At 29.3% G+C, this 26,990-nt stretch overlaps 4 protein-coding genes and 1 pseudogene across 4 annotated transcripts; 2 read left to right on the top strand and 3 right to left on the bottom strand.

Annotated features, from left to right (window-relative positions):
* Window positions 1-2,487: 2,487 nt before the first annotated feature.
* On the bottom strand, window positions 2,488-5,108 carry MED22 (Mediator complex subunit 22). Its single transcript, XM_065506664.1, has 3 exons — window positions 4,914-5,108; window positions 2,825-2,926; window positions 2,488-2,765 (listed from the first exon to the last, which is right to left on the bottom strand). Exons 1-3 carry the CDS (start codon window positions 5,014-5,016, stop codon window positions 2,548-2,550), a joined length of 423 nt encoding a protein of 140 aa, XP_065362736.1. The 5' UTR covers window positions 5,017-5,108; the 3' UTR covers window positions 2,488-2,547.
* LOC135956246 (uncharacterized) lies at window positions 3,126-3,847 on the top strand. The gene has a single exon (XM_065506663.1). It carries the CDS (start codon window positions 3,181-3,183, stop codon window positions 3,727-3,729), a length of 549 nt encoding a protein of 182 aa, XP_065362735.1. The 5' UTR covers window positions 3,126-3,180; the 3' UTR covers window positions 3,730-3,847.
* A 1,323-nt stretch (window positions 5,109-6,431) lies between the features above and the next one.
* On the top strand, window positions 6,432-7,204 carry ND-B14.5A (NADH dehydrogenase (ubiquinone) B14.5 A subunit). The gene is made up of 3 exons (XM_065508515.1): window positions 6,432-6,476; window positions 6,545-6,619; window positions 6,731-7,204. The coding sequence occupies exons 2-3, from the start codon at window positions 6,557-6,559 to the stop codon at window positions 6,968-6,970; spliced, it is 303 nt and encodes a 100-aa protein (XP_065364587.1). The 5' UTR covers window positions 6,432-6,476; window positions 6,545-6,556; the 3' UTR covers window positions 6,971-7,204.
* A 166-nt stretch (window positions 7,205-7,370) lies between these two features.
* On the bottom strand, window positions 7,371-9,254 carry LOC135958651 (cytochrome P450 4d2-like; annotated as a pseudogene).
* A 4,402-nt stretch (window positions 9,255-13,656) lies between these two features.
* Window positions 13,657-16,527, bottom strand: LOC135958650 (probable cytochrome P450 4d14). Its single transcript, XM_065509544.1, has 5 exons — window positions 16,492-16,527; window positions 16,107-16,426; window positions 15,747-15,943; window positions 14,058-14,429; window positions 13,657-13,994 (listed from the first exon to the last, which is right to left on the bottom strand). Exons 1-5 carry the CDS (start codon window positions 16,525-16,527, stop codon window positions 13,657-13,659), a joined length of 1,263 nt encoding a protein of 420 aa, XP_065365616.1.
* Between the last annotated feature and the right edge of the window lie 10,463 nt (window positions 16,528-26,990).

Raw genomic sequence — 26,990 nt, 5'->3', positions numbered from 1 at the left:
TAAGGGCAATCTCCATTGTTCTGATTCCTTCCATTTTTAAACAAACTTTGTGTAGTGATGGGAAATTGATTTGTACAATCTTTAAAGACAAAAAAAAACTTGTAAGCTTTTGGCTTGAAAAACTAGTTCTGCTTATAAATAACACAAGATTATTATTAATAGATATAATTAATATAGTAACATGTTTAGTTATGCTTTCCTCAATTCTAATTTCATTTAATTGAAGCTATTGGAAATGGACTAGAATATAAGAAAACATATTTTGCGAGTGGAAATTATACAAAATAATTGAATTAAAAACTTACCCCCTTATTCATAATCAATTTTTAATTTTATAAAACAGAATTTCCATACAAAATTTGTTTAAAAAATAGATTTAAAAATTGATTATGGTTTTGCATGTAGAAATATAATTTTTTTAAATAAAATAAGTTTTTTGTTTGAAATTTATAACGCAAATGGGCTTGTTTGGAAATCTAAGATAGAAGTTATTGAATATAGTCCTTCGATAATTTTTTATAAAATCTTTTAAAGTTTTTTATTTTTCTACTATTGGCAGACCAGTAATTAAGAACCGAAAACAATAAAAATCATTAGCATAGAATAAACACATAGAACTGAAGGAGAGAGAAATATCAATGGAAAAAATTACTCTCTTTTCACACATATGGGTTTTTTGCTCTCAGTTACCTATCTTGTTGTCATCTATGATCATTTGCGTTCAAAATAAAATATTTTTCTTTTCAGTTCAAAAACAAAATATAACAAGTGAGCTATATTCGGCCGTGCCGAATCTTATAACTTTCACCAAATTATACTTTAAAATAAATTTTTAATTTTAAATTTTTTTAAAAATTGTTCTAAAATAATTTTTTTTTCCAAATTGTTTTTGAATTTTTTTTTAATTTTTAAAATTTTTTGAATTAAAAAAAAATTCGGGTTAAAAAATATTTTTCCCGATTTTAGGCCCAACTATAATATGCATACACTAGCTTAAGTCAGCTTAAGCAAATGTGCGAATACATATAAAACGTATGTGACAAACTATAATGTACTTAAGAGAGTTTCGTCAAGTTTCGTCGAATTTTATTTGCTTAAGCAAAGTGCGAAGCTGGTCGCACATTCCGTACGGAATCAGCTGTTTATTTATTTTATACAAAGAAAATAAATGAAAAGGATGAAGAAAATTTATATACATATTTTGATAAAATAAAAAATACGTATTTTTTTAATTGCAAGTTGCACATAAATGTTCAAATGGGGCTAAATAGTTTTGAATGCACGTAAGTACATTATAGCCACCTAAAAGTTTCTTTGAATTTCCTTAAGCATTTGACAGACTTTTCGTTCGGTTTTGACATTACCTTAAGCTAGCTTATGCATATTATAGTTGGGCCTTTTGACGCATTGTAGGTCCAACTTACTATAGCTTCTACACATCGTAGCAATGGAATTGCTATCATTAGATATCCATATTGTCTATATTAATGACTTAGTAATCCGGATATAGATCAAAAATAGGCCAAAAATCGAGGTTGTCCCGATTTGTTCCTTATATCTCAGCCATTTGTGGGCCGATTTTAAATAGCAACCGATCTGGAAGAATTCCCGATATATTGATGTATAAAGTTGATTTCAACATACAGACGGATACACGGACCTGGCTATATCGACTTCGCTATCTATAACGATCCAGAATATATATACTTTGTGGGGTCGCAAATGAAAAATGTTGAAATTACAAACTTATATATAATCTTAACACTCATTGTGAAGGGCAAAGTATAACAAGCATAGAGAATTATACATAGAGACGAGACACTACGATTTGTCAAACAAAAATACAACAAAAAATATGTTTGATACAACAACAAAATACATTGACTAGCATGTATTTTGTTGTTGTGAGAGATAGGTTTTTGACAACAGACTTAGGTTTTTGACAATTACGTCTCGTCTCTATGTTATCCTATGATAACAAGTATCTATGTATAGAGAAATACAGAAATACTCAAAATAATCACACCTACGAGTGTTGTTTTTGTTTTCACATAGTTTTTTACTAATATCTTCTCACCACTTAGGTTTTTGACAACTGCGTTAGGTCTTTGACAGGAGAGTTTCCGATGTATTTTTATTTATCTATGGTTACTGACACATCGTCACCTAAAATGCAAAAGGGCTTAACAAACAAAAAAATTAAAATTGAATTTTTAATGGCATCAATACCCACGTCTTCATATTTTTCTATTTTTAAAAATAACGACTTTATTATTAAAGAAAGAAAATCATATTTGTTACCACAACACTCTTAATTTAATTTTTATTCTGTAAAATTTTAAAGTGATGATAAGCCCTTTTGCATATTAGGTGACGATATGTATTTTGAGTTTGGTACTTTAGCAAAGACAAATCATTTGTCTAATATAATTGTTGTCTAGATGATGAAATTGTATTGTCTGTAAATACCTTAACTAAATAAATAAATTTTAGCAATATTTTTTTTTAATTTATTAACTAATTTTTGATTTAAATATATGACAAACACTATTTAAATATACTCGTGTAATATTCCTCTTCCAAATCGTATAAATCCATGGCCATTTCATCTCTAAGTTTTGTTAACTTTTTATCACAATCCCTTTGGGTGGCGCGAAAAAGTTGTGAATTATTGGCAATCGCTTCATTGACCGAATGGAAATCATTTAAAATCAAATACTGTTTAATATCGGAAACTAATTTCACTAGAGATTCGCCAGCTCTTACTAAAAATAAACAAAATACATAAGTTATTTCTAAACAAACTTTAAACAAAAACCGTTACCAATATTAGCAGCACGAACTTGCATCTCATAGGTGTCCTGCTCACATTGAGTAGTTTTAGAGATTTGGGAATCACACTCACCACGGGCTAGTTTAATGATTTCTAAAATAAAATAAAAAAAAAAATAGTTCATGTGATGATTAATATCTACAATTGGATGTTCAATATAAAATTTCATCATTTTTCTTTTGAATTTCCACTAAGATTTAAAAGACCACGTCAGTTAAATACATTTCTATACGCACATATATAGTAAGGTATTTTTTGTGTGCACTTGACAGTTTAATCCAACAACTCTCAGGGTAAACAGCTAAATCTGACAATTTTATTACTGATTAATTAAATTCATAACAAACATGGGTTTAATTATATCCAAACTTATGGACAGTTTTTTGGGCAAACAAAATGTGCGCATTGTTATGCTGGGCCTAGATGGTGCTGGTAAAACTACCATTTTATTTAAACTAAAACTGGGTGAAGTAATCTCAACTATACCCACCATTGGATTTAATGTCGAGACTGTGGAATACAAAAATATCTCCTTTACTGTTTGGGATATTGGTGGCCAAAAAACCATACGAACTCTGTGGTATCATTATTTCCCCAATACTGCGGCTGTGATTTTTGTAGTGGACTCATCTGATGTGACACGCATTGAAACTGCTAAGGAGGAACTTCATGAAATTCTGCAGCATGACGATTTAAGAAATGCCGTACTGGTGGTTATGGCAAATAAACAAGACATGCCTAATGCTTTAAATGTCAGCGAATTGGCCAAACAATTGGAATTGCATAGTTTAAAACAAATGTGGCATATTCAGGGCACTTCTGCTACTAGAGGAGAGGGTATTTATGAAGGACTGGATCAATTACGGGAAATGTTGCGGAGCAATAAAAGCAATTAATTTGTAGAATGTAAGGAGAGTATAAAAAAACTATTTTGTATTATTTACTTATTTTAGATTTAAGCAACAACAAATTTACTCGAAACTCAGTTGGAAATAAAATGTTCAATTACTTAAAGATTTTGCACTATAGTTTGATAGTTTTAGGTTTTATTAGGTCCAAGAATGAACCCTACGAAATACGCCTGGAGTTTACTCTATAATTCGATTTGAAAATGAATATCTTTGAATTTATTTCAAATCGATTTCAAGGTAAATATTTAGCACTTTGAACAATGTTTGTAAATGTACACAAATTTGCAAGACAAATTACTCCCTGTGATCATTTGATACAAACAATTATTGCCACTTAATATAAAATAATGACTAATTTGGAAGGCGCTCTTATCATTTACAATAACGCAACAACTTGTATAAACAATTATATTTTATTTTCACACAAAGCTTATCGCAAAAATCTGCCCAAAGGTAAATATACGAAAAAAAATACAAATTTATTATCAAACAATAGAAACGATGAATCAAAACATATGTAACTCTAATCAATTAGTTCTTAAAATACTTTTAAAGCAATAATATCAAAGTATGAGAAAAGTTTTGTCGCGATTATTTTGCAACTCAACACAAGAAATAAGAGTGGGCATGCTGGGTTTGGAAAACGCCGGCAAAACTACTCTATTATATCAACTAATAGGAAATTTACAAAATCAAGAATTACAGCCCACCTCAGGTTTCAATCTGGAGACCATAAGATATAAACAATATTTATTGAAAATTTGGGATGTGGGTGGCGGTAACTCAAAAAATCGTGGTTTATGGCGGCACTACAATGAAAAAAACACTAAAGCCATTATATTTGTTATAGATGGCGCCGATATTCAAAGACTACCTTATGCGGCAAATGAGCTGCAATGGTTGTGGTGGAGACCCGAGTTATCTCAAGCAGTTTTCTTGATATTTGTTAATAAACAAGACTTAGGCAGTAGTAGTACCTTGAAACAACAGGAAATTGCAGAGTTATTAGATTTACGAAATGCCTCAACATATCATTCCTGGGCTGTGCAGGAGTGTTGTGCCCTAACCGGTGATGGTGTGTGGCAAGGCTTGCAAAAACTAGTGCAAATGTATGAGGAGCGTAAAACGAAATCTAGATTATATTTAATAAAAAACTGAGTGGTACTTACCCTCGAAGTTTTCCAGCATACTTTTGACATCATCTTTGAGACGTACTTGATAAGATTTCAATAAAGCTTCTTTAGATTGTGTTATAGAACGATTTGAAGTCATTTTCTTAAAGTTAAATTGCCAAAAAAAAAATATCGTAAACAAAAATTGCGAATGATAAAATAATTGTAAATAATGTGCAGCTGTCTTTTAGTGTTACCAACTTTCTGTTAGCAAATCAACCGCTGTAAATATGCCATTTATTCATGCTGCCAACTTATTTTGTATTAAAAATCACCAAAATAAAATATGTACCTAAATTTGTGTGTTATTTCCTTAATAATTTATGTTCTATATCTTTTTTAATTGAAAAATATTAAATCATTCTAGTGTGTCTAATTGTTTTTGTAACAGCATTAACACTATTACAATATTTATACTCTTTATTCTGCATGTAGTTCAAGTCCCATGAATTCTGTTACTTCGACAGTATGAGTATATAAATCCACTGGACCTAGTAAGGTTCGCCTGTTGCTCTACTCTGATATCAGTTGTGCCAAAAAGACTCTTGTTTTATTGGCGATTGTTGACCTACAAGTACTAAATTCATACGGTGTCGTGTTACCCCGAAATGTAATGCTAAAATCCTTAAGGATGTATTTTAAAAGCTTTGAATATTTATCCACTGGGTATCAATTAACTAATGTGACCATAATAGTGTCCCGCCAATCAACAACAGTTCTGTGTATTTCTCTTTGGTTTGTGTGTCTATCAATCACATAATGCATTGCAATTGATTTTAAATAATTATGATTATAAAAAATAGGCAATTTAAACGAATTACGGCGAGAAATATGATCATCAAATAAACGGAAACGTATAAAAATTAATTTTTAAATAACTATAGGAGGTTTTATTCAAATACGGTGTTCTGCGCACAAACACATCTGAAATTATGTGATTTTAAGTGACTATCGATTTCAAATCATTTGCTTATTTTTGTAAATACTCTGTTGTGAACTTTGATAAATTAATAATTTGATGTGTTCTTTAATCATGTATGTAGAAAATTAGCTATTTTATAAACAAATTACACATTTTTAAAGACAATTCTTAAGCTGTAAAAAATATTTTTATTTATCTGAGTTCTATTTTCTTTTGTCTATTATATGCCTATACTGATTTACAACAAATTAGTTCAAAAATATAGTGTCAATTCTTAGATTCGAAAAATTTTCTGATTGATAATTAAAATCATTGCCATGTTATACTCTAGGAAAGCTGTCTATCTGAAGATAATATTTTGATAATATTTCGTGGTTTATTATAATAATATTGTTAATATAATATTGTTTCGTAAAGTTATTGTGCATTAATTTTTTTATTACAACATAACCAATCTTTTATTTGTTGTGAAAACCCGTTAAAAACAAATTACCCTACAATAGTTTAAAAAGCATTACCAACTCCTTTTCTGAAAAATTAGCCGCTATATAACAACTCTGTATTTAAACTATTGTGAATGCTGAAATTAAATATATTTTGACAGTTAGATTTGTTGTTGCTAATTGACAGTTCGTGGGGTATGTGTTTTTAAGCAAAATTTTGTTTAGCGATTTTATTAATTTTTTCAAAATTTATTTCTTTTAAGGATATAAAAATAATGTCAGTGGCACGTCGTGATATTGCTCCTTTCCTACAGCGCCTACGTGCCTTCCTTTTGGGCGTAAGTATTGTTTAAATTTGCTAAAATATCTCCAAATAGCTCTGTTGTGGTTATGTAAGGTTGCAGATAGAAAAGGATTTTTATATGACCACTTTTTATATATATTTTTAGCGTGAACACACTGTAGCTTTACGTTTTGAAGATGGTGTAGCCGATCGTACACAACCACCTCCAGAAGTGCCCGGTGGCCCAGCACATATTCTATCCGCCAACTACTACTGCACCCGCGATCCTCGTCGCTTGGTCGTTCCACCAATTAATTTGGTACAACAAAAACTGTTGAGTGGTGATAAAGATGCTAAACCAGCTGCTAATTTGCCTACTCCAGGAAAAGTTTACAAATGGGATTAGAGAGAAATAAAACATAGATTTGTTAAAATTTAGTTAAATTGAAAGTGTATTAATGGTTTTGGTGGTCCGTATTTAAAACTTAAAGAGGTATGCCGAAAAAATAAACACGATAAAAACTGTAAATAATATTTCAAATTCATAATTACTTTTAACGAACTTGGGGCTTCTTTATTTTATTGATTGCGTTATAAATAAAACCAAACTTTTTCAATAAACTCATGTTTTATTGCAGGACATTTTTTTTTTTTTTATTATTATTTATTTTCAACAACCTAGCCTATTGGCCATAATCGGTTATAAATTTCTACTTAAAAAACTACAACTAAACCTAGGTTTATCAAATTAATTGCACATATCAAATTCAATGTTGTACCATTAAACCCTACATTTAGCGTAAAACTTAATATTCCCGAAGCTTTAAACCTATGTTTATACCTGTTGCCGAACTCATAATCAGACTTATTCTTCTGACCACATCAGGTCCCATAGGCAAAAGCTCATAATGTCGCAATATACAACTTACAACTGATTTCATTTCCAACATTGCAAATTTTTGTCCCATACAATTACGAGGACCAGCACTAAATGGAAGAATAGTATAGGGATTAATTTTCTCACCATAACAGAAGCAAAGCGTTCGGGTAGAAAATCATTGGGTCTGGAAAAGTAGTCAGGGTCGCGACAGACGGCATAAATCAGTAATATAATGTTGGTATTGGAGGGTATAATTTTATCACCTAAAATATAAAAAAGAAATAAATATTTTTATATTCCATCCATAGGTATGAACTTCACTTAAGTACCCATTTTATGATCTTCCACTGTTGTTCTGCCAATACCTGGTGCCGGAGGATATAAGCGTAATGATTCCTTAATAACACATTCCAAATACTTGAGCTCTTGCAGTTCCCTCATACTCACGGGTCTATTTTTGTCGGGCCCAATGACTTTTAAAATTTCATCAAAAGCTTTTTGTTGAACTTCCGGATGACGAGATATTAGATATAAAGTGAATGACATGCCATAAGTGATCGTATCATGACCTCCGAATGCAAAATTATCTACTTCATCGCGTATATCTTCATTCGTTAGCGGTTGTCCATCGATGGTCGCTTGCAGGAGAACGTCTAAAAATGTCATGCGTTTCCTGGTGTCACGCTCGTTTTCTAGTTAATGGAAATTTAAATTTCTTAATTTTAAAGAATCATTGGAAAATCCAGCAGTCGTACAGGTTTCTATAGATACATAACTGTGATCGAAAAGTTTTGTATAGATCATAAAAATCGGGTGTCAGTTTACATATGAAAATCCGAAAATTCAAAATTAATATTAATTTTAATAATTAAGGGCCTGGTACACTAAATGCGAACAAACATTTTTTTATTTTATATTGAAAACAACAAATAAATTTGATTTGTTTTATTGTTTTCAATAAAAAAAGCTATAATTTTAATTTACCATTTCCATCTTCAATAGATTTCATCAATTCGTCTCGTCTTTCATTGATAACTTTTTCGGTAAACCCATGTAATATTTGAAAATTTTTTTGAAGTGTACGATACGCTTTAAATGACAGTAGCTTAAAAGTGAAATCAAAATAATGTAGCGGGTTTAAAAAGCGATCTCCTATAATATGAGTTAAACTGGTAATGATAAGAAAAAAGTTTTGTAAGAATTACTATTTTATCGAATTGTAGGTACATATTTGGATTCATAATTATGCCAAATTATTTTAAGGAAATACGTTACCTTAGTGTGCAGGCGTGCTAAATCCACTTTTTATTAAAATTTAGATTTGAACTTACCACGTCTGCACACTAAGCTAATTTATACAATCGAAGAAACGTATCACAACAATAGCTTACCTCTTTAAAGCCTCCATATACGCTATTCCATCAGCACTCTGGGCAGAAATTTTGACACCCATAGCAGTTTCAAGTAAAATATCCAAAGACGTTAAACATGCCACATTCACTATATCAATAATAGTTTCACCATTGGCTCTATCTCGCAGATTATCCACCATAACGTGTGACTGTTGGTCAAAGATTTCCACAAATTGTTCGAGAATTTTAATATTAAATGTGGGTATATAAATCTTACGACGTTTTTGCCATTTGGTTCCCTTACTCAATAGCAAACCATCACCCAGCCATACTGATAATTGATCATAGAAAAATGCTTTCTGAAGGAGACGTGGACTACTTAGAATGCTCTCAATATAGTCTGCATCTCAATATAGTCTGCATCTTGTTGAAACTCCACAACCGATAAACTTTGCCATATTTTAGTTGCCACTGTTTAAAGACTTCGAAGATGTCTGTAATTTGAAATTTAGTATTCTTTTTAATTTGTTTTTTTTTTCAACTTGATAATAAAGTTTTATACTTGTCACATTCAATCCTATTGCTATCAAAAAATCGCCTATTAAGGGCAACGTAAATTTGGGTCCACCCACATAATAAATAATCCTTGATTATAAGTACCGTGAAAACGATTAAAACAATTTCGAAAAACATTTCCTGTTTTAGTGAATTTGGTTTATTTTAGAACATGTTTTAGTTGTGTCTAGTAGTTGACTGATAGTTGGCTTTCATTTCTCTAAACTATTTCATTTCTTATAAAGTGCTGTTTAAATTGGTGCTAATTATCATAAGAAAAATTGCATTAAATAGGGGATATTTCGTAGAAAGGAAACAGTGTTTTAGGTTGGGAAGGTTTAAAAATGCGGTTTGTTATTTAATAAAAAAAATTTAATTTAAGGTCTCATTTTATGAAATGTAAAGTTTTGAAATTATTTTTTTTTTTTCATATAAACGTTAGATGTAAGAGACCATTCCTGGGGAAACAACTTCTTTATGGTGACTACTTTTACAATATTTGTGCAAGTGGGACTCGGATCTAAGATTAAATTGTTGTGGGAAAGCTTTTAATCAGATATTTTTTAAACACTTGTGCTTCAAAATTCGTACATAATAAATTTAAGAACATGAATTTTCAAAAAAGAAAAATTTAACATCTCAAAAAATAAATTTTCAGAACATTTTCTTGGTCATCACCAAAATGAAGTGGGTATATTAAGGCTGTTTTCATACAAGTATACAAAAATGTAACCCCAATAAGTACATTTACAGTGTTTTTTTTTAAAGTTCATAAAATTAAAACCCCATTTCGAAGGTGCAACAAATTAATACGCGTAAGAACTTAGTATCGAGTTACATAAATATAAATATAAAATATTTATGTATATTGTTATTTAGGCCAAGTTCACTTCTAGATTTTATATCTGGTAAAACACTGTGCCCTCTATTATTACAACTTCTTATTACGGAAATAAGAAAAACGTGTATACAACAAATTTGACGTGTAAATGAGATGTAATTAGTAATTGAATTCTTATTTAAATACCAAATCAACAGCAGTAAAACTCTGTCAATTACCTCATTAAAATTGTCAAGATTTTTGGCTAATTATCTGGGTGAATGCGTTTAAAGGGTGCATTTTTAATTACCTCATAGAGGTAATTCGTATGCACTTCAAGGCAATTATAATATATTTATACCCTACATCACCATAATGAGGAGGGTATTATGCGTTTGTATTGATATTTGTAACGCTGAATTCCATACTACTATTAGACTAACACCCAATCGACTCAGAATCACTTTCTGAATCGATTTAATGAAGCCCTTCGTCCGTCAGGCTGGCTAGTTACTGTAAACCTTTTGCACAACGTACAGATCGCAATTTTGAAGATACATATTTCCATAAAATTTTGCCAATGACGGAACCTATTGAAATCTATTCTATACAAATGTCCTGCAGAAATGGGTCATAAATGCATAATTTCCACACAATTTTGTTCACAAATAAGTTTTATATACAAATAAATCACACATAAAAATTGTGTGTCGATCGATACATAATTGACCATAGCTCTATAACGAGAATAAAGCTCTTAAACAATTTAACATAAATATGTTTCATATAGAAATAAATCACGCGACCTAATTTAATGGCTATCGGCCTATAATTGGTCATAGTTCCCAGTCCTACTTTCGAAAATCACTGACGAATAAAAATTATTGAAATTTTTACTCAGTGTAGGGTATAACATGGTCATGCTTAAATATGAGTGATCACAGATTGAGTTTATTTTCTTTAAAATCTACATGGTCGTGGTATAACATGGTCGTGCTAAAATATGAGTCATCACTGATTGAGCTTATTTTCTTTAAAATATTAACGATTTAAGATATTTGAGATTTTTATACTAAAAATCGATTTTTGGTATCACAGATTCTACTTATTTTCCCTACAATTGCAGTAGGCATAGATAAATACACATAGATCGGAAACTCTTCCGGATCGGTTGCTATTTAAAATAGAGAAAATCGGTCTACAAATGGCTGAGATATGAAGAAAAAACCAGGACAACTTCGATTTTTACCTATATCTGGATTACTAAGTCATTAATATAGACAATATGGATATCTAATGACAGATATTTCAAAGACCTTTGCAATGACGTATATAAGACCATAGTAAGTTGGACCTACAATAGGTCAAAATCGGAAAAAAAATTTTCCAACCCGAATTTTTTTTTCACTAAAAGTTTTTTTTTCGTTAAATATTAAAAGATGAAAAAACAAAAAAAAAAATAAAATTTAAAAAAAAATAATTAAAATTTAAAAATAAAATTGGAAAAATTTGTTTTTACAAAAAATGAAAAAAAATAAATTTTGTTTACCTAAAAATATTTAAAATTTTTATTTTGAAGTATAATTTGGTGAAGGGTATATAAGTATATAAGACAAGTCAAAATCGGAAAAAACCGAAAAAAAAAAATTTTAAAAACAATAACAAATTTTTAAAATTTGATAAAAAATTTTATAAAAATTCCAAAAAAAATTTTTTTCTAAAAAATTAAAAAAAAAAACTTTGAAAAAAAAAATTTTTTTGAAGTATAATTTGGTATGAAATGAGTGCCAAGGGTTTATACAAGGTGGCGCAAAAGTAATCCTCCTATCAGAAAATGCTATAAAATTTGCAATTGGCCCCTAATGTCAGTTCTGTTTTGACATTTGTGTAGTAAACATATGTGAAATACACGTTAATAAACAATGTTACGCTACACTGCTCCAGAACGCGGAATATTGCTGACTATTTATTTGACCAATAATCGGTCGGTGATTTTTCATCAAAAATAATCATGAGTGATGAGGCCCATTTCCATCTTAGCGGGTACGTAAATTAGCAAAATTTACGCTTCTGGGCCACTGAAAATCCGCGTGTAACCCACGAAGAGTCATTACACCCGCTCAAAGTCACTGTATGGTGTGCTGTTTTCGCTGGAGGAGTCATCGGACCTTTTTTCTTCGAAGACGTCGCGGGCCAAACGGTTACTGTGAATGGTGAGCGCTACAGAGCAACGATCAACGAGTTCTTTTTGCCGCAACTTGATGAATTGGGATTGGAAAACATGTGGTTCCAACAGGACGGTGCAACGGCACACACTGCACGTGCCACAACCGATATGCTGAAAGATGCATTTCCCAGGTAATCTAGCGTGAAGTCAAACATCACTTAAGTGTCTCTATGTAATCTAGAGTGTAGTCACTTTAACGTTTATTTTGTACTGCAATTTTTGTGAGTAATTCGTACGAAACCGCTTTTTTCAGTCTGAAACCGATCCGAACCTTATATTCGACAAAACAAATCATTATTCGTTATTTCAATTATCTTGTTATACCCTTCACCTTCGTGAGAAGGGTATATATATAAGTTTGTCATTCCGTTTTTAATTTCCACAATATAATTTTCCGACCCTATATAGTATATATATTCTGGATTCTTATAGATAGCGGAGTCGCTAATAAATAACTTACATACACGATTTATGAATCAATATCTCCGGAATTCTTCCGTCTCGATTGTTACTTAAAATCGATAAAATCGGTCCACAAATGGCTGAGATATAAGGAAAACACCAGGACAACCTCGATTTATGACCTATATATGGATTACTAATTCATTAATATAGACAATATGGATATCTAATGATAGATATTTTAAAGACCTTTGCAGCGACCATAGTAAGTTGGATCTACAATGGGTCAAAATCGGAAAAAATATTTGTTTACCCGAATTATTTTTTCGCTAAATATTAAAACAAAAATTAAAAAAAAAAAAATTAAATTTAAAAAAACAATTCGAATTTTTTTTTTCAAAAAATGAAAAAAACAACTCTGAATTAAAATTCCATAATCTTTCGATATATATTTATTTTTTTGAATACCATCACTGTCACATAAAGCTTTTAAAACGTTGTACATTGATTGCTCTGTCATACTCCGTAACAATTTTGATAACATCTTGTTTATAAAAATAATGAAAAACATTAGGAATAGGAAAACCAGGTTTTATAGTTCGTTAAATTCAAATTGATAATACAATATTGTAACGATATTTGCGTCCAAATGGATATTTAACAAATCTATGTTTTGTGTTTTAAAGAAAACAAAATTTTTTTAATAAATTCATATTTTATTTCAGGACAACTTCTTATAATAAACAACTATAACTAGATTTACTATTTATATTGATTTAAATATTAAAACAATTTTATCATTTAACCCATGAACCAACAAAAACAATAATTTTTTTAACTTTAATTTGCATAAAACTTAATATTGCCTGAGTTTTAAACCTATGTGTATACCTGTTGCTGAACTCATAACCAGAGTTATTATTCTGACGACATCAGGTCCCATAGGCAAAAGCTCATAATGGCGCAATAGACAACTGACAATGGATTTCATTTCCAACATTGCAAATTTTTGTCCCAAACAATTACGTGGACCAGCACTAAAAGGTAGAAAGGTATATGGATTAATTTTCTCACCATTAACAGAAGCAAAGCGTTCGGGTAGAAAATCATTGGGTCTGGAAAAGTAGTCAGGGTCGCGACAGACAGCATAAATCAATAACATAACATTGGTATTGGAGGGTATAATGTGGTCACCTATAATATAAAAATAGAAACAAATATATTTAAATTTTATACATACGAACTTCATCTAAGTACCTATTTTATAATCTTCCTCTGTTTTTCGGCCTATAACTGGCGCCGGCGGATATAAACGCAAAGATTCCTTAATAACACATTCCAAATACTTGAGCTCTTGTAGTTCCCGCATACTCACTGGTTTACTTTTGTCGGGACCAATGATTTTCAAAACTTCTGCAAATGCTTTTTGTTGTACTTCTGGATGACGTGATATTAGATATAAAGTGAATGATATGGCATAAGTGATCGTATCATGACCTCCAAATGTAAAGGTATCTACTTCTTCTCGTATATCTTCATTTGTTAGCGGTTGTCCATCGATGTTCGCTTGCAGGAGAACGTCTAAAAATGTCATACGTTTCCTGATGCCCAGTTCGTCGCATTCATTTTCTAGTTAATGAAAATTAAAATTGGTTAATTTTGAAAGAATCTTTGGAAAATCCAGACCCAAGATTTAAAGTTTTATAGTTTTATGTACAACATTTTGGAATGTATTTCTATAGAAAACAGCAGTCGAAAAATTGTGTGTAGAAATCCTTAGTTTTAATTTTTATACCCTTCACCTTCGTGAGAAGGGTATATATAAGTTTGTCATTCCGTTTGTAATTTCCACAATATAATTTTCCGACCGTATAAAGTATATATATTCTGGATCCTTATAGATAGCGGAGTCGATTAAGCAATGTCTGTCTGTCTGTCTGCCTGTCTGTTGAAATCAATTATCTGAAGACCCCTGATATCTTCGGTATTCTTCAATAATTCTGTCAGACATGCTTTCGAAGTTTCCCATTTAAAATCAGCAAAATCGGTCCACAAATGGCTGAGATATGAGGAAAAAACCAGGAGAACCTCGATTTTTTACCTATATCTGGATTACTAAGTCATTAATATAGACAATATCTAATGATAGACATTTCAAACACCTTTGCAACAATAAGACCATAGTAAAATTAACCAGAATTTTTTGGACCAAAAAAAAAAAATTAAAAAAAAAAATTTTAAAATTTAAAAAAAAAAATTAAACAAACTACTTTGGAAAAAAAAATAAATTTTGTTTACCTAAAAATATTTAAAATTTGTATTTTAAAGTATAATTTGGTGAAGGGTATATAAGATTCGCACAACCGAATATAGCTCTCTTATGCTATGTTCACACTTGGGCTTTTAAATGCGTTTAAGCAAAATTTTGATTAAGTTAATCAAAGCCGTTCACATTACATTTGAGATGATTAAGTTGACACTAAAATGATTAAGTTGACAAATAAAAAAACAACAAACAAACAACAAATTTCTTTAAGGCATTAAATATGGAAATAAATACTTTATTAAAGATATCAGCAAATTATTTTAAACTTTTTAATAATGAAATTGTGAACATTGATGGATTATTTAAGGTTTTTAAAAGAAAAAAAAAACTTCTGTCAAAATTTATTTATCGGTACTACACTAAAAGGTGGCCGATGCTACATCATCATCAGTTTGAGTTATGTTCAGTTGATCCTACGTGATTAAGATTTAATCATGTCAATTTGAAGTGATTAACAAATCATTTAAATGTATGGATGGATAATCATCTCGATTTTGAAGTGATTAGAGCTTAATCACGTTTGAGATGATTAACTCTGCAAATGTGAACATAGTATTACTTGTTTTTTATAGTACTTAAGTTTTCTATAGAAATATTTATGTATATTAAATTTAATTTACCATTTCTTTTAAAATATCCATCGGTAATTGATTTCAGCAATTCGGCTCGTCTTTCATTGATAACTTTTTCGGTGAACCCATGTAACATTTGAACATTTTTTTTAAGTGTGCGATACATTTTAAAGGATATTAGCTTGAAGGTGCAATCGAAATGCAGTAGAGGTTTTAAAAAACGTTCTGTTGCTATATGACTTAAACTGATAATGAATAGAAAAAAGTTTTGTAAGAATTACTATTGGAACGAGTTCTAGGTATTAAATATTTGGGTTCCAAATGAGACCAAATTGTTAGGATAAGAAGTTCTCTTTTTATGAACTTGAGATTACAATACGTTGAAGTTAAAATTGAATACTAACTCACCTCTTTAAAGCCTCCATATAGGCAATACCATGAGCACTCTGGGCCGACATTTTTACACCCATAGCCGTTTCCAGTAAAATATCCAAAGACGTTGAACATGCCACAGGCAATATATCAATAACAGTTTCACCATTGGCCCTATCTCGCAGATTATCCACCATAACATGTGACTGTTGGTCAAATATGTCCACAAATTGTTCGAGAATTTTAATATTAAATGTGGGTATAAAAATCTTACGACGTTTTTGCCATTTGTTTCCCTTACTCAATAGCAAACCATCACCCAGCCATATTGATAATTGATCATAGAAAAAGGCTTTCTGAAGGAGATGTGGACTACTTAGAATACTCTCGATATAGTCTACATCTTGTACAGCTAATATACATGTGTTGAGACTCCACAACCGATAAACTTTGCCATATTTTAGTTGCCATTGTTTAAGGACTTCCAAGATGTCTGTAATTTGAATTTAGTTTTTTTATTTTGTTTTTTTTTTTAACTTGATAATAAAGTTTTATACTTGTCACATTCAATCCTATTCCTATCAAGAGATCGCCTATTAAGGGCAACGTAAATTTCGGTCCTCCCACACCACTTGCTTTAAAAATATTATTTATTCGATTTTTCTTTAAATAATCCGAGAGTATGACAATTGTTATAACGATTAAAGCTATTTCGAAGAGCATTTTTTTTATTTTAGAGAATTTTGTTTATTTTAGTTGTGGCCTTAACAGGTCTAGTAGTTGACTGGTAGATGGCTTACATTTGCCTAACGTTTTTATTAATTTGTTGTTTAAATTGGTCATAAATAAATAAATAACAATTTGCTTTAAATAGGGGGTATTTCACAGAAGAAAATATTGGTTTAGTTTGGAAAGGTTTATCAATACGTTTTCATATTTAATAGATATGTAGGCATCGAAAATATTATTTAGGGCCTTAGACATGTCATGGTTGCCGCTTAGAGTGTCATAGACCTTTAACAAAATATCAAGACTACACGTACGGATCATACAAGTCCCAGAAATAGGTTCCCCACTACTCTCCAGAAAAACCATATTGTTACGTTTTAACCTTTTCAAAACGTTGGTTTATTTCCTTTAAATAAACCGGATACTTTTGATTGCAAATAAAAGCCGTTTAGTAGTTTTAAAATTGTAACAACTCTTTATTTATTTAAAATGTACAACAACAGAATTAAATAGTCACTCAATGTTTTTTATACACGTTTATAAATTCTCAGAAATACAGACACACTTTATAATGTACACGAATTCACTTGAAAAATACAGCACACTTTAAGGCACTCAGTTGATGTTTATTCGAATAGTGTCTCTGATAAACTCACTAACTACTGCAACCACTGCCACTATTTATAACACTGCCATCTGCACACTAGATTTCTCTTTAACTGTCTAGAGGTTTCTAATACATACGTCATCTGTGATGTACTTTCTACAATGTTCTTTAACTGAATATTCGAATTCGAATATACAGTCGCAGCAAACAGCATTGCCAACTTACCATCAATGGTCAACTGAAAGCTTTTATTTCAATGTTAATAATGCCCACAGATATGTTACAGTTTGCTATTACAGCACTGTTATTTGAAAGCATTAGGCTATTTTTAAATCAGCCGTTAAAATCGTTATATTTGTATTCAAGTACAATTCCGTAACAATATGTACATATATATTAAGGTTGTCTTCACACAACACCTCAAAAATGTATTGTAGACCCCAAAAACGGTATTTACACTGAAAGTATATCTGTGGAAAACGCAATTTTAAATATTCTTAAAATGAAAAGGCCCCCATATATAGTTTCAACTTCTAAATATGCGTAAGTGTTTTAGTTTAAACTTTGTTCATGCTACTTAAACTTTTTGTGTTGCAGCGAGTAATATAATTAGTAAAATAAAATAATTGCATCATTCAATTTGCAATAAAAGTGTCGTAACTTAAAATTGTGGGTTAATCATTCAGATATTTTCAACTCTTTACTAAAATAAATGTTATTTTCGGTGAGAAAGAGGTCATAAACATCAAAACTAAATCGCATATCCACAGATCAATACAGATAGAAAGTTGAGAAAATGTCAAAATGGTAGTGGCTAAGAAAGAGGGACAAAAATATATGTCCGTTATAGACTCTGAAACCATTCAACCGATGAACTCCAAAACGGTTATATTAGAACAGCGAAATGCAATGAGCTCTCAAATGACCTCTCTTGTTTTTATTTTCACATGTACGCAAGCACACACATTGTATAAAAACAGTCAGTCTCGCATGAGCATTGATAGAAGGAGGTTGTGTTACGCTTTTATGCTTGTTTATTTCATTATTTCAGCTATTTGTTTTTGTTTTTGCCAGAGAATAATTCTCAACTCATACAACTACAATATCTAAAAAGTGTAGTGGTGTGAGTTTGCATTTCGCTGTATTAGAAAGACAATTTTGTGAATTCGATTTTCGTAACTTTTTCCCAATTTTGAAAATTTATAATTCTAGAAATTTTTTATGTAGGCACCTCTCCCCATGTGCAGATCAACTAAGAAGGAAATTTTGGAAATTCGAATTTTAAGATGGTAAAAACTGGTAAAGTCGGTAGCTCTACATCTCCGGAACTAATAAAGCTAGCTCCAAATATCCAACTTAATCTGAATTTATGCAAAAAATAAGTGCAGAGCTATGTGGTACATTTTGATTTTTGTACTTTTCTTTTAGTATTTTTCTGTATCCCATATAGGTTGACATCGTATTATATATGTGCAAAAAATTTTAAACTTTTACTTTCAAAAATAACCAAATTATAACCAATATTCAAAAAACGTATCATCAAGTGCATGATTTTCTTATACAAAATAACTTTAATGCTTTGAGTAATTAATTAATAAATTGAAAAGTAATTGAAATCTGAAGACCCCAGATATCTTCTGGATCCAAATCTTCAATAATTCTGTCAGACATGCTTTCGAGAATTTTGCTATTTAAAATCAGCTGGATTACTAAGACATTAATATAGACAATATGGATATCTAATGATAGATATTTCAAAGACATTTGCAACGACGTATATAAGACCATAGTAAGTTGGACCTACAATGGGTTAAAATCGGAAAAAAAATTTTAACCCGAATTTTTTTTTTCATAAAAAAAGAATTGAAAAACAAAAAAAAAATTTTAAAATTTAAAAAAAATAAATTTTAAATTTAAAAAAAAAAATTTAAAAAATATTTTTCCAAAAAATTAAAAAAACAACTGGAAAAAAAATTAAATTTTGTTTACCTTAAAATATTTAAAATTTTCAAGTATAATATGGTGAAGGGTATATAAGATTCGGCACAGCCGAATATAGCACTCTTACTTGTTTTTATTTAAATAAGTATCTTTAAAAACTCCTTTTTTATTTAAGATTTAATTTTTTCATACAAATTTACATTGATGATACGTTATTTTGGTTTTAGAAAACGAAATTCAAAATAACGTAAGACGCATATCATAAAAGAAAAGTGTACTTTTTTATAGAATATATTTCTAGTTTTATTGTAATCCAAATTTTAAAATTTTGTTTCAATATCACAAGTGGGAGAATCCATATCAAAACGGACAGAAAGCTGCTATTTTTGGATTTGACATCTTCGATTTTTATCAAAATTGCCACACATATTACGGTTCCAAAGGGTTCCTCAAATGAATCATCGGAAACCCTTTCGTTAAAATTGTCTAAGATTATATACACATAATTGCCTATAATATTGAAACTACTCAAAGTCCAACATAATTTTTTATTCCATTTTAAATGCTATATTTGCATGTCTTTAAAATTGTGTAAATAAAATTTTAAAAGGTTAAATGTCAATTTTTGGAGTAATGTAAAAAATATCAAAGATAAAATTCAGAAAAAAACATGGAATATCTTGCGGCAAAAGCAATATGTCGTCAATTATATTTGATATTTCTAAAACTTTGGAAACTTTGATAAGTTATCCCACGATAAAAGGGATTGTTTTAAATTTTGTCGTAAAGTGATTCGTCTAGGAAATCATATCATTGCTCTAAGTACGTAATATCATTTTTTAAAAATTGATTTGCTTCTAATTGTAAAGGTTTTGTTTCGAAAGATGAAATTTTTTTAAAATAGTTACAACATTGCTTCCATATTTAAACCGATTTTTGAGACAATTCAAAAGATTATTTACTCACTGTAAAGGAATCACTTTCTAGGGCTAAATTCATGCATTACGTTATACATAAAATACAAATATGCCTCTGACAAACCTTCATCCATATATTCTTCGTCGTCATTATAACAAATTCCCATGTGACTTTTCGACATGCGTGTTGAACAGGTATTTTTACCTCTTTACTGCTGACCAAGGATATATGAATCGGTCGGTTGCTCGATAGGTACTAATCACTGTAAGGAAAAAAATACAACTGACTATACATTTGCAATCACAATTGTATAACTGTACAATTTTTTTCTGTACAAAATATTAATTAATAAAAAATATAATTAATAAAAAAAATATTTTGCAAAATGAAAGAAATTATTTTTTAACTGTACAAATTGTGTTTTAGCTGGAAACTGAAAAAGACACAAAAAGCTGGACAATCCAGGCCGTTTGGCAACCCTAATCCCATATCCTAGAAATTAAATTTAAATTGAATTAAAGTCCTTCTAAAAAAATTTCAAATGGAAATATTTTTCATATACATTAAACAATTTTTTATTATAAAAGCCCTAAACTAACAAAGAAGGGGAACAAAACATCTTAATTGGTTGCTGGACTAATTTTCCTTGGTAATTCGAAAGTGATTTTTTTTTAAACTGTCGAATTCGAAATCCGACATATTAGTTTTAGTATTCGGTTTCAACTCGAACAAGTATATTTCTACTTTAGAAAATACTACAAAAGTTTTAAAAACGTCCAATCGTATGTTGCTGGCTCCAGAAGTGGAACGCCGAAAAATCTTCATGGTTATACACCTACCTAAAAAAAAAAACTCAATATATTGTTTAATGCAATATTACGGTTTCATGTCTGGCCGTATATTCTGGGCGTTTTTCGGCCAAAGCTCGCTTCAAACCAATCAGATGCGTATGTTACAGGTTCCCTGTGATGGTCTGGTCAGTTTTCAGCAGCCCATAATAGATAGGACCCTTTTGCTCTCACCAAATACAGAGAAGAAACCTTAGGACGGGCTTCAAATACATTCTCTTACGTTTCGGGTTATCGTAATGAATCCTATTTTTTTTCGGTGCAAAAATTATTTTCTTTTATGGCGTCCAAGCATCATTTCGTCTTTAAAGGTCTCTCGGATTTCCCTGCTTTTGGGATGAATCCTGTATCCGCAAACGTTTTGAAATTGCAGCTTGAGTAGCTCAATATAATTTCCGACCCTATAAAGTATATATATTCTGGATCCTAATAGATAGCGGAGTCGATTAAGCCATGTCCGTCTGTCTGTCTGTTTAAATCAATTTTCTGAAGACCCCAAAAAATTTTTTTTCCAAAAAATGGAAAAAAAAACTTTGGAAAAAAAATAAATTTTGTTTACCTAAAAATATTAAAAATTTGTATTTTGAAATATAATTTGGTAATGCCTCAAATTCTTGGTGTTCAAACTTCTTTGGCTGACCTGGTGTTCCGTGACCTGGTGTTTTGTGTTCCACTTCTGAACCGCACAATCTTTGGTTAGCAATCAGTGTGCTTCAGCGGCACTATTTTTCAAATTAAAGAATTAATGCAAAACTTCCCGCAGTATATGAGGATTCGTTGGTAGAAAATTCAACATTTTCGAAGCAAAATGTTCAATAACTAAGTGAGAATAAATGACAGATTTGTATCATTCAGTTCAAAAGTAATCGAGATATATAAAAATTTCCGTTTTTATGTTTCTCAACAATCGATTTTGATCATTTAAAATATTTAAAAACATTTTTTTTGAATTATGACCATCTTATCGCAAATGAGAGGAGCTATAAATACATACTTGTTTTAAAAGAACTTGTTTGAAATGTAAAAAAAAATCATTTATATAACAACATTTTTTTATCCATTGATTTTATACCGGCTTTTTTTGAACGATAAATCCCAAAGCTAAGATTCGTTACAATATTTGTGATACTTGAAATCTTGTGGAAGTAGAACTTATTAGAAGTTGATTGTTGTTTATACTATACAAGCTCATGGTTGTTTTAATCATGTCCAACAGCATACATACCTTGGATAAAGGTGCACATTTAGTTTTGGTTTAAGTTTTATATTGACACTTTCTTAATTAAATATCAAACGTGTGAAAATGATAAATCTGTTTAATATGCATAAAATTTTCAAAATAAACATTTTGAAACCTAGAGCGTATCTTTAATATTAATTATAACCATTTTTTTTATAAATTTACTTATAACTTTTTACAAAAGCCACCTAACAACTTCAAATAAACTGCTAACAAAACTAAACACCTGAGACATTTAACTCTGGTAAATACATATAAACTTCTCTTCTAACTACACAGAAAAAAAGTTTCAACTTAAATCATGATACAATAATTGTAGAAGGTAGAATCACTAGGGAGAGTTTTCAATATTTAGCCCTATAACGTCAAACTTTGAATTTTTTCATATTTTTTTTATATTTTCCTTTGACGTTACAAGAATTGTATATAATTGAGAATTTATTTTCTGCTGATTGTACCTTATATTGTTGTGTCATGAACATAAATATTATGATTTGATTTCAAATTAAATTAAATCTAAAAGGCTTGAAAAATATAATTTCATTTACATATGTATACATATTAGCTACAGTGGTGGCCACCAATTTAAGACAAATACTTTAATTTTTTTCATCAACTGAATTTTAAGTGCGATAGAGCCAAAAAAAAGGGTATGAAATTTATTATTAATGTTTCTAGTTTCTGAAAAATGTTTGGAAAAATCGGTAAAACATATATGGACAAAGATATGTGGAAATACGTTGACCCACCTCAGCTAACATCCGGTGTTAATTACATGATATGACCGAAATTAATGGAACTAAAAATACGAAATTTGGTCTGACTATTTTATAATAATAAAATTATAATGATATAAATGTGAGAAAATATGTTTATTTAAAAAAAAATTTTTTGGTCAAGTTGTAGAAAAATCTTATGAGTTCGTGGTACAGTCGAATAAAACACACTTGTGTGTTAAAACAGTCCTCATGCATACATATTTGTGGAAATATTTGAAAAAATAATTGACAATCACATGGAATTTAGCAAACAATTTTTGTCTTAAAATCCTGGCCACCACTGTATGTTCAATAACTGAAAGTTGTTACTAGTTTAGTAACAATTGTTACTGGAAAAGCGTTCATTAACTCAAAAACTTGCAAGTAGAGAAAAAATCAAGAGCGTATCAATTTTAAAGAGTGTTCTCTCGTTGCAAACTATTACAAGTTCTATTTTGAACTCGTAATAGTTAGCAGCATAGAATAATATATCCATAGAAGCAGTGTTGCCAGAAAATGAATTTCAAAATATGCTAAAACTTGAAAAACCAAATGCTAAAATGTTCTGCAGAAGAAAAAAAAAGTGCAAAATTTTTTCAATGTAACAATACAATTTTTATTTCAAATGTTACAAATATAAATTAAAGTTTTTTCTAATTTTGTTCATAACAATTGTTGACTTGTTTTAATAGATTACATTTCATATCGCTACCTTAATATAGAAAGGCCCTAACTAAAATGTTCATTAATGTACAGGAGAAGAAAACAACTTAATAAAACTTAAATTTCTGTAGTTATGATTTTTTTAACACAAAATTTTATGAAGGTGTTCATCCAATTTAATGTTGTCACATTTTATTTTATTAATGGTGTATTACGGGATTATCTATCGAAGTATGCAAAAAACTAAATTTTGGAAAAAAACGAGTTAGGGCATTTCTATATTAAGGTAACGAATTATTAATTAAAAAATTTTTCTGAAAATAAATTGGGAATAAGAAGAAATAACCTACAATTATTTTATAAAATGTAGTACAAAAATATTTAAATAAATATTTTAATTTTTAAAAAATTAATTATATTCAGAATTAAATATTCTTTTATATATGTATTTCACATTAAATATACATACATACATATATAGTTTTTTTTAAATATACTTTTATATTGAATTTCTGTTTTTGTTTTAAAGAATAAAATAACAAATATTTTTTATAACTTCCATGTTTTAATGAAATAAGATTTTTAATTTATTAATACATTTATCAATATTATTCGATACAAAAGCTATTAGAATACCTACTGATTATACAAAATAATTAATTGAATGATGATCTTATTTTATTTGCAATATCATTAGTTATATTGTAAGTGTAACAACATGCATTTTCGAATTTTAATCCTTCTCGAATTTGTATTATTGAACTTAACAATTCTGGTTTAATTCGATTACGAATTTTATTTTTAATTAAAGCCATTAAACTAAAAGTCTTTCAACTTCGGCATTAGAAAATGGTGAAATGAGTAATGACAATAGAAAAATAGACAATTCTTTAAGTACATTTTCACCGACAGAATTTTTAAAATTATATACATGAATCCAAAAAATCATTGTATCAGATTTTTCATCCCAATCTTTTTTTGAGATATAAGAACACTGATTTTGAATAATATTTATATCAGTTAAACTATACTTGAACTCTTCTAAAATGTTTGTTATTGGGCTCTTTACATGATTTAGGGTATTTTGTATAGAAAACATGGAAATATTTTTTATTAACAAGTTCTTTTAAAAATAAAATGCAAATATTTCGAATTTTCTTCTAATATTCAATTGATTTTTTTTAAGCTAATCGTTTGCTTTATTAAATTTTCAAATTCAAATCCTGAATACGGCGATGGAAGTAAAAATTCATCAAAAGAATCTTACTATTAATGTTTCAAAAAAAATAACTGTTATTATTTTCCCTTTTGTTTTTAATTTCTTTAAACTACTGATATAAAACAGTTGTAAAAATACGTAACGGAACATTCATCTACAGTGATTGAAAGTCCCTTTGTCTTTAGTCATTTGTCGAATTTCAGAAACAGTACAATTTTTGTGAGTCATTATTACTTATTAAAATTTGAAATTATGAAAAATTTACATAGTTATAAAAAAGGAAGTAAATTTGTGCGTTGTGTTCATTTACTTACCACACCGAAAGAAATTTAGTTGAAATATTAAAAAAAGTTATTTTTTATTTCTCCAAAAGCATTTTATGGAGTAAAATATTTTGTGGAAGTAAAAATTTTTTCGAGAAAATTTTTTTTTTATCAAGCAAATTATGCTAAAAAGCATTTAGCAAAAAAAATGTTAAAGTTAACAATTCAAGTATTGATTATGTTAAAAAACTTTCGAAAACAAAGTCCATCATTAAAATTTCAACATAAATATTCTGATCAGATTAACTCCCGAACAATCTACAAAACAATTGACTAGCAAACCTTTTAGTTTCCGTTTTGGAGCTATGCTTTAAACAAAATTGAGCTAGTTGGACATGATCCTGAATTCAAATACAATATAAACGTATTAAGAACTTTTTTATGTCGTTCATTAATTTGGGGTTTAAATTAAGTAACAAATTCTTTAGTAAATGAATTATTCACTTTATCTAAATTATTTATAACAAATTGTATTGTACATCGAGCTCAATCAACGTTGCTGAATCTTTGCTTAATAAAGTGGTCTTGAGGAATTACACAATAAAGGGAATCTGTCAAAAGTTTTATATCATTGTCAGTGAACATGGCTAATTTGAAGTCAGGCAGTGCATGATTGACGCATTTACAAATACGCAAAAAGTTTATTACCATGTTAGACAAAGATGTTCAAAATCAAGTATATAACGAACTCTTGCAACAAAACGTTAGTTTGTTTATCATTCGATTTATTAAATATTTTGCAACACTTACGTACGCGGTTAATAACATCACTTATATACATATATTTTAAGATCATGGCCTTCATCTATTTCAATGTAATCATTATAAATGTCATCCTCAATATCACTTTCGACGACCGTTTCAAAATTCACATTCTCCATCACATTCAACTCCACTTTAATCTAAGTTAAAATTTTGATTATTAATTGCGATTCTTCTAATATTTCGCCAGCTAAATAACAAATATTTTATTCCGTACCTTTTATTTTCATTGGTTCAAGTCCTAAGTTAAAAATTTTTAAAGATTTGTTTTTAGAATTGTAACTTCTTGCAGTAAGATTTATATATTTATAGAAGGAGCTATCGGAACATTCATCTACAGTGATTGAAAGTCCCTTTGTCTTTAGTCATTTGTCGAATTTCAGAAACAGTACAATTTTTGTGAGTCATTATTACTTATTAAAATTTGAAATTATGAAAAATTTTAAGCAATTTAATAAATTTAAATATATATGTATGAACATTTATTCGTTTTATCGATTATTCTACATAAAATTGTTCGAATTATTCTTTAATCGAAATGGCCATTTTTAAATTGTTCGAATAATTATTCGAATGAATACCCTAGTATACACGATACTATTTTTCGTACTAATCGTAGTATGAGTTGAAGTACGATTTTGTGATAGACGTTACTACAAATCGTACTATTTCCTTTGAAAAAAATGAGAAGTAATAAAAATATCACAAAAATCAAAAATTTTTGATTTTCATACTTCGTTAGAACGACAACATGATACACGTTACTAATTTCATACTTATACGATTTATCGTACGACTTATCGAAACGTGTATACCTAGCATAAGTCGTGAGAATGTATTAGTACATAGTTTTGAGGATGTATTGGTGCCTTTTTAATTTTCATCAGACACACAGAGTTCTATAAAAATGTA

The sequence above is a fragment of the Calliphora vicina genome, chromosome 4, assembly GCF_958450345.1.
Source record: "Calliphora vicina chromosome 4, idCalVici1.1, whole genome shotgun sequence".
NCBI lineage: Eukaryota > Metazoa > Arthropoda > Insecta > Diptera > Calliphoridae > Calliphora > Calliphora vicina.
This window is presented reverse-complemented; position numbering and strand designations above follow the sequence as displayed.

Bases quoted from the DNA above. Each gene is read 5' to 3' on its own strand.
- LOC135956246 (XM_065506663.1), top strand. From the start codon at position 3,181: ATGGGTTTAATTATATCCAAACTTATGGACAGTTTTTTGGGCAAACAA.
- MED22 (XM_065506664.1), bottom strand. From the start codon at position 5,016: ATGACTTCAAATCGTTCTATAACACAATCTAAAGAAGCTTTATTGAAA. The intron at 2,927-4,913 runs GTAAGTACCACT...ATTTTATTTTAG, and splicing joins TATGCTGGAAAACTTCGAGG to AAATCATTAAACTAGCCCGT. The intron at 2,766-2,824 runs GTAACGGTTTTT...GTTTATTTTTAG, and splicing joins AGTTCGTGCTGCTAATATTG to TAAGAGCTGGCGAATCTCTA.
- ND-B14.5A (XM_065508515.1), top strand. From the start codon at position 6,557: ATGTCAGTGGCACGTCGTGATATTGCTCCTTTCCTACAGCGCCTACGT. The intron at 6,620-6,730 runs GTAAGTATTGTT...ATATATTTTTAG, and splicing joins TACGTGCCTTCCTTTTGGGC to CGTGAACACACTGTAGCTTT.
- LOC135958650 (XM_065509544.1), bottom strand. From the start codon at position 16,527: ATGGCAAAGTTTATCGGTTGTGGAGTCTCAACACAT. The intron at 16,427-16,491 runs GTATATTAGCTG...CATCTCCTTCAG, and splicing joins GTTGTGGAGTCTCAACACAT to AAAGCCTTTTTCTATGATCA. The intron at 13,995-14,057 runs GTACTTAGATGA...TTTATATTATAG, and splicing joins AGAGGAAGATTATAAAATAG to GTGACCACATTATACCCTCC.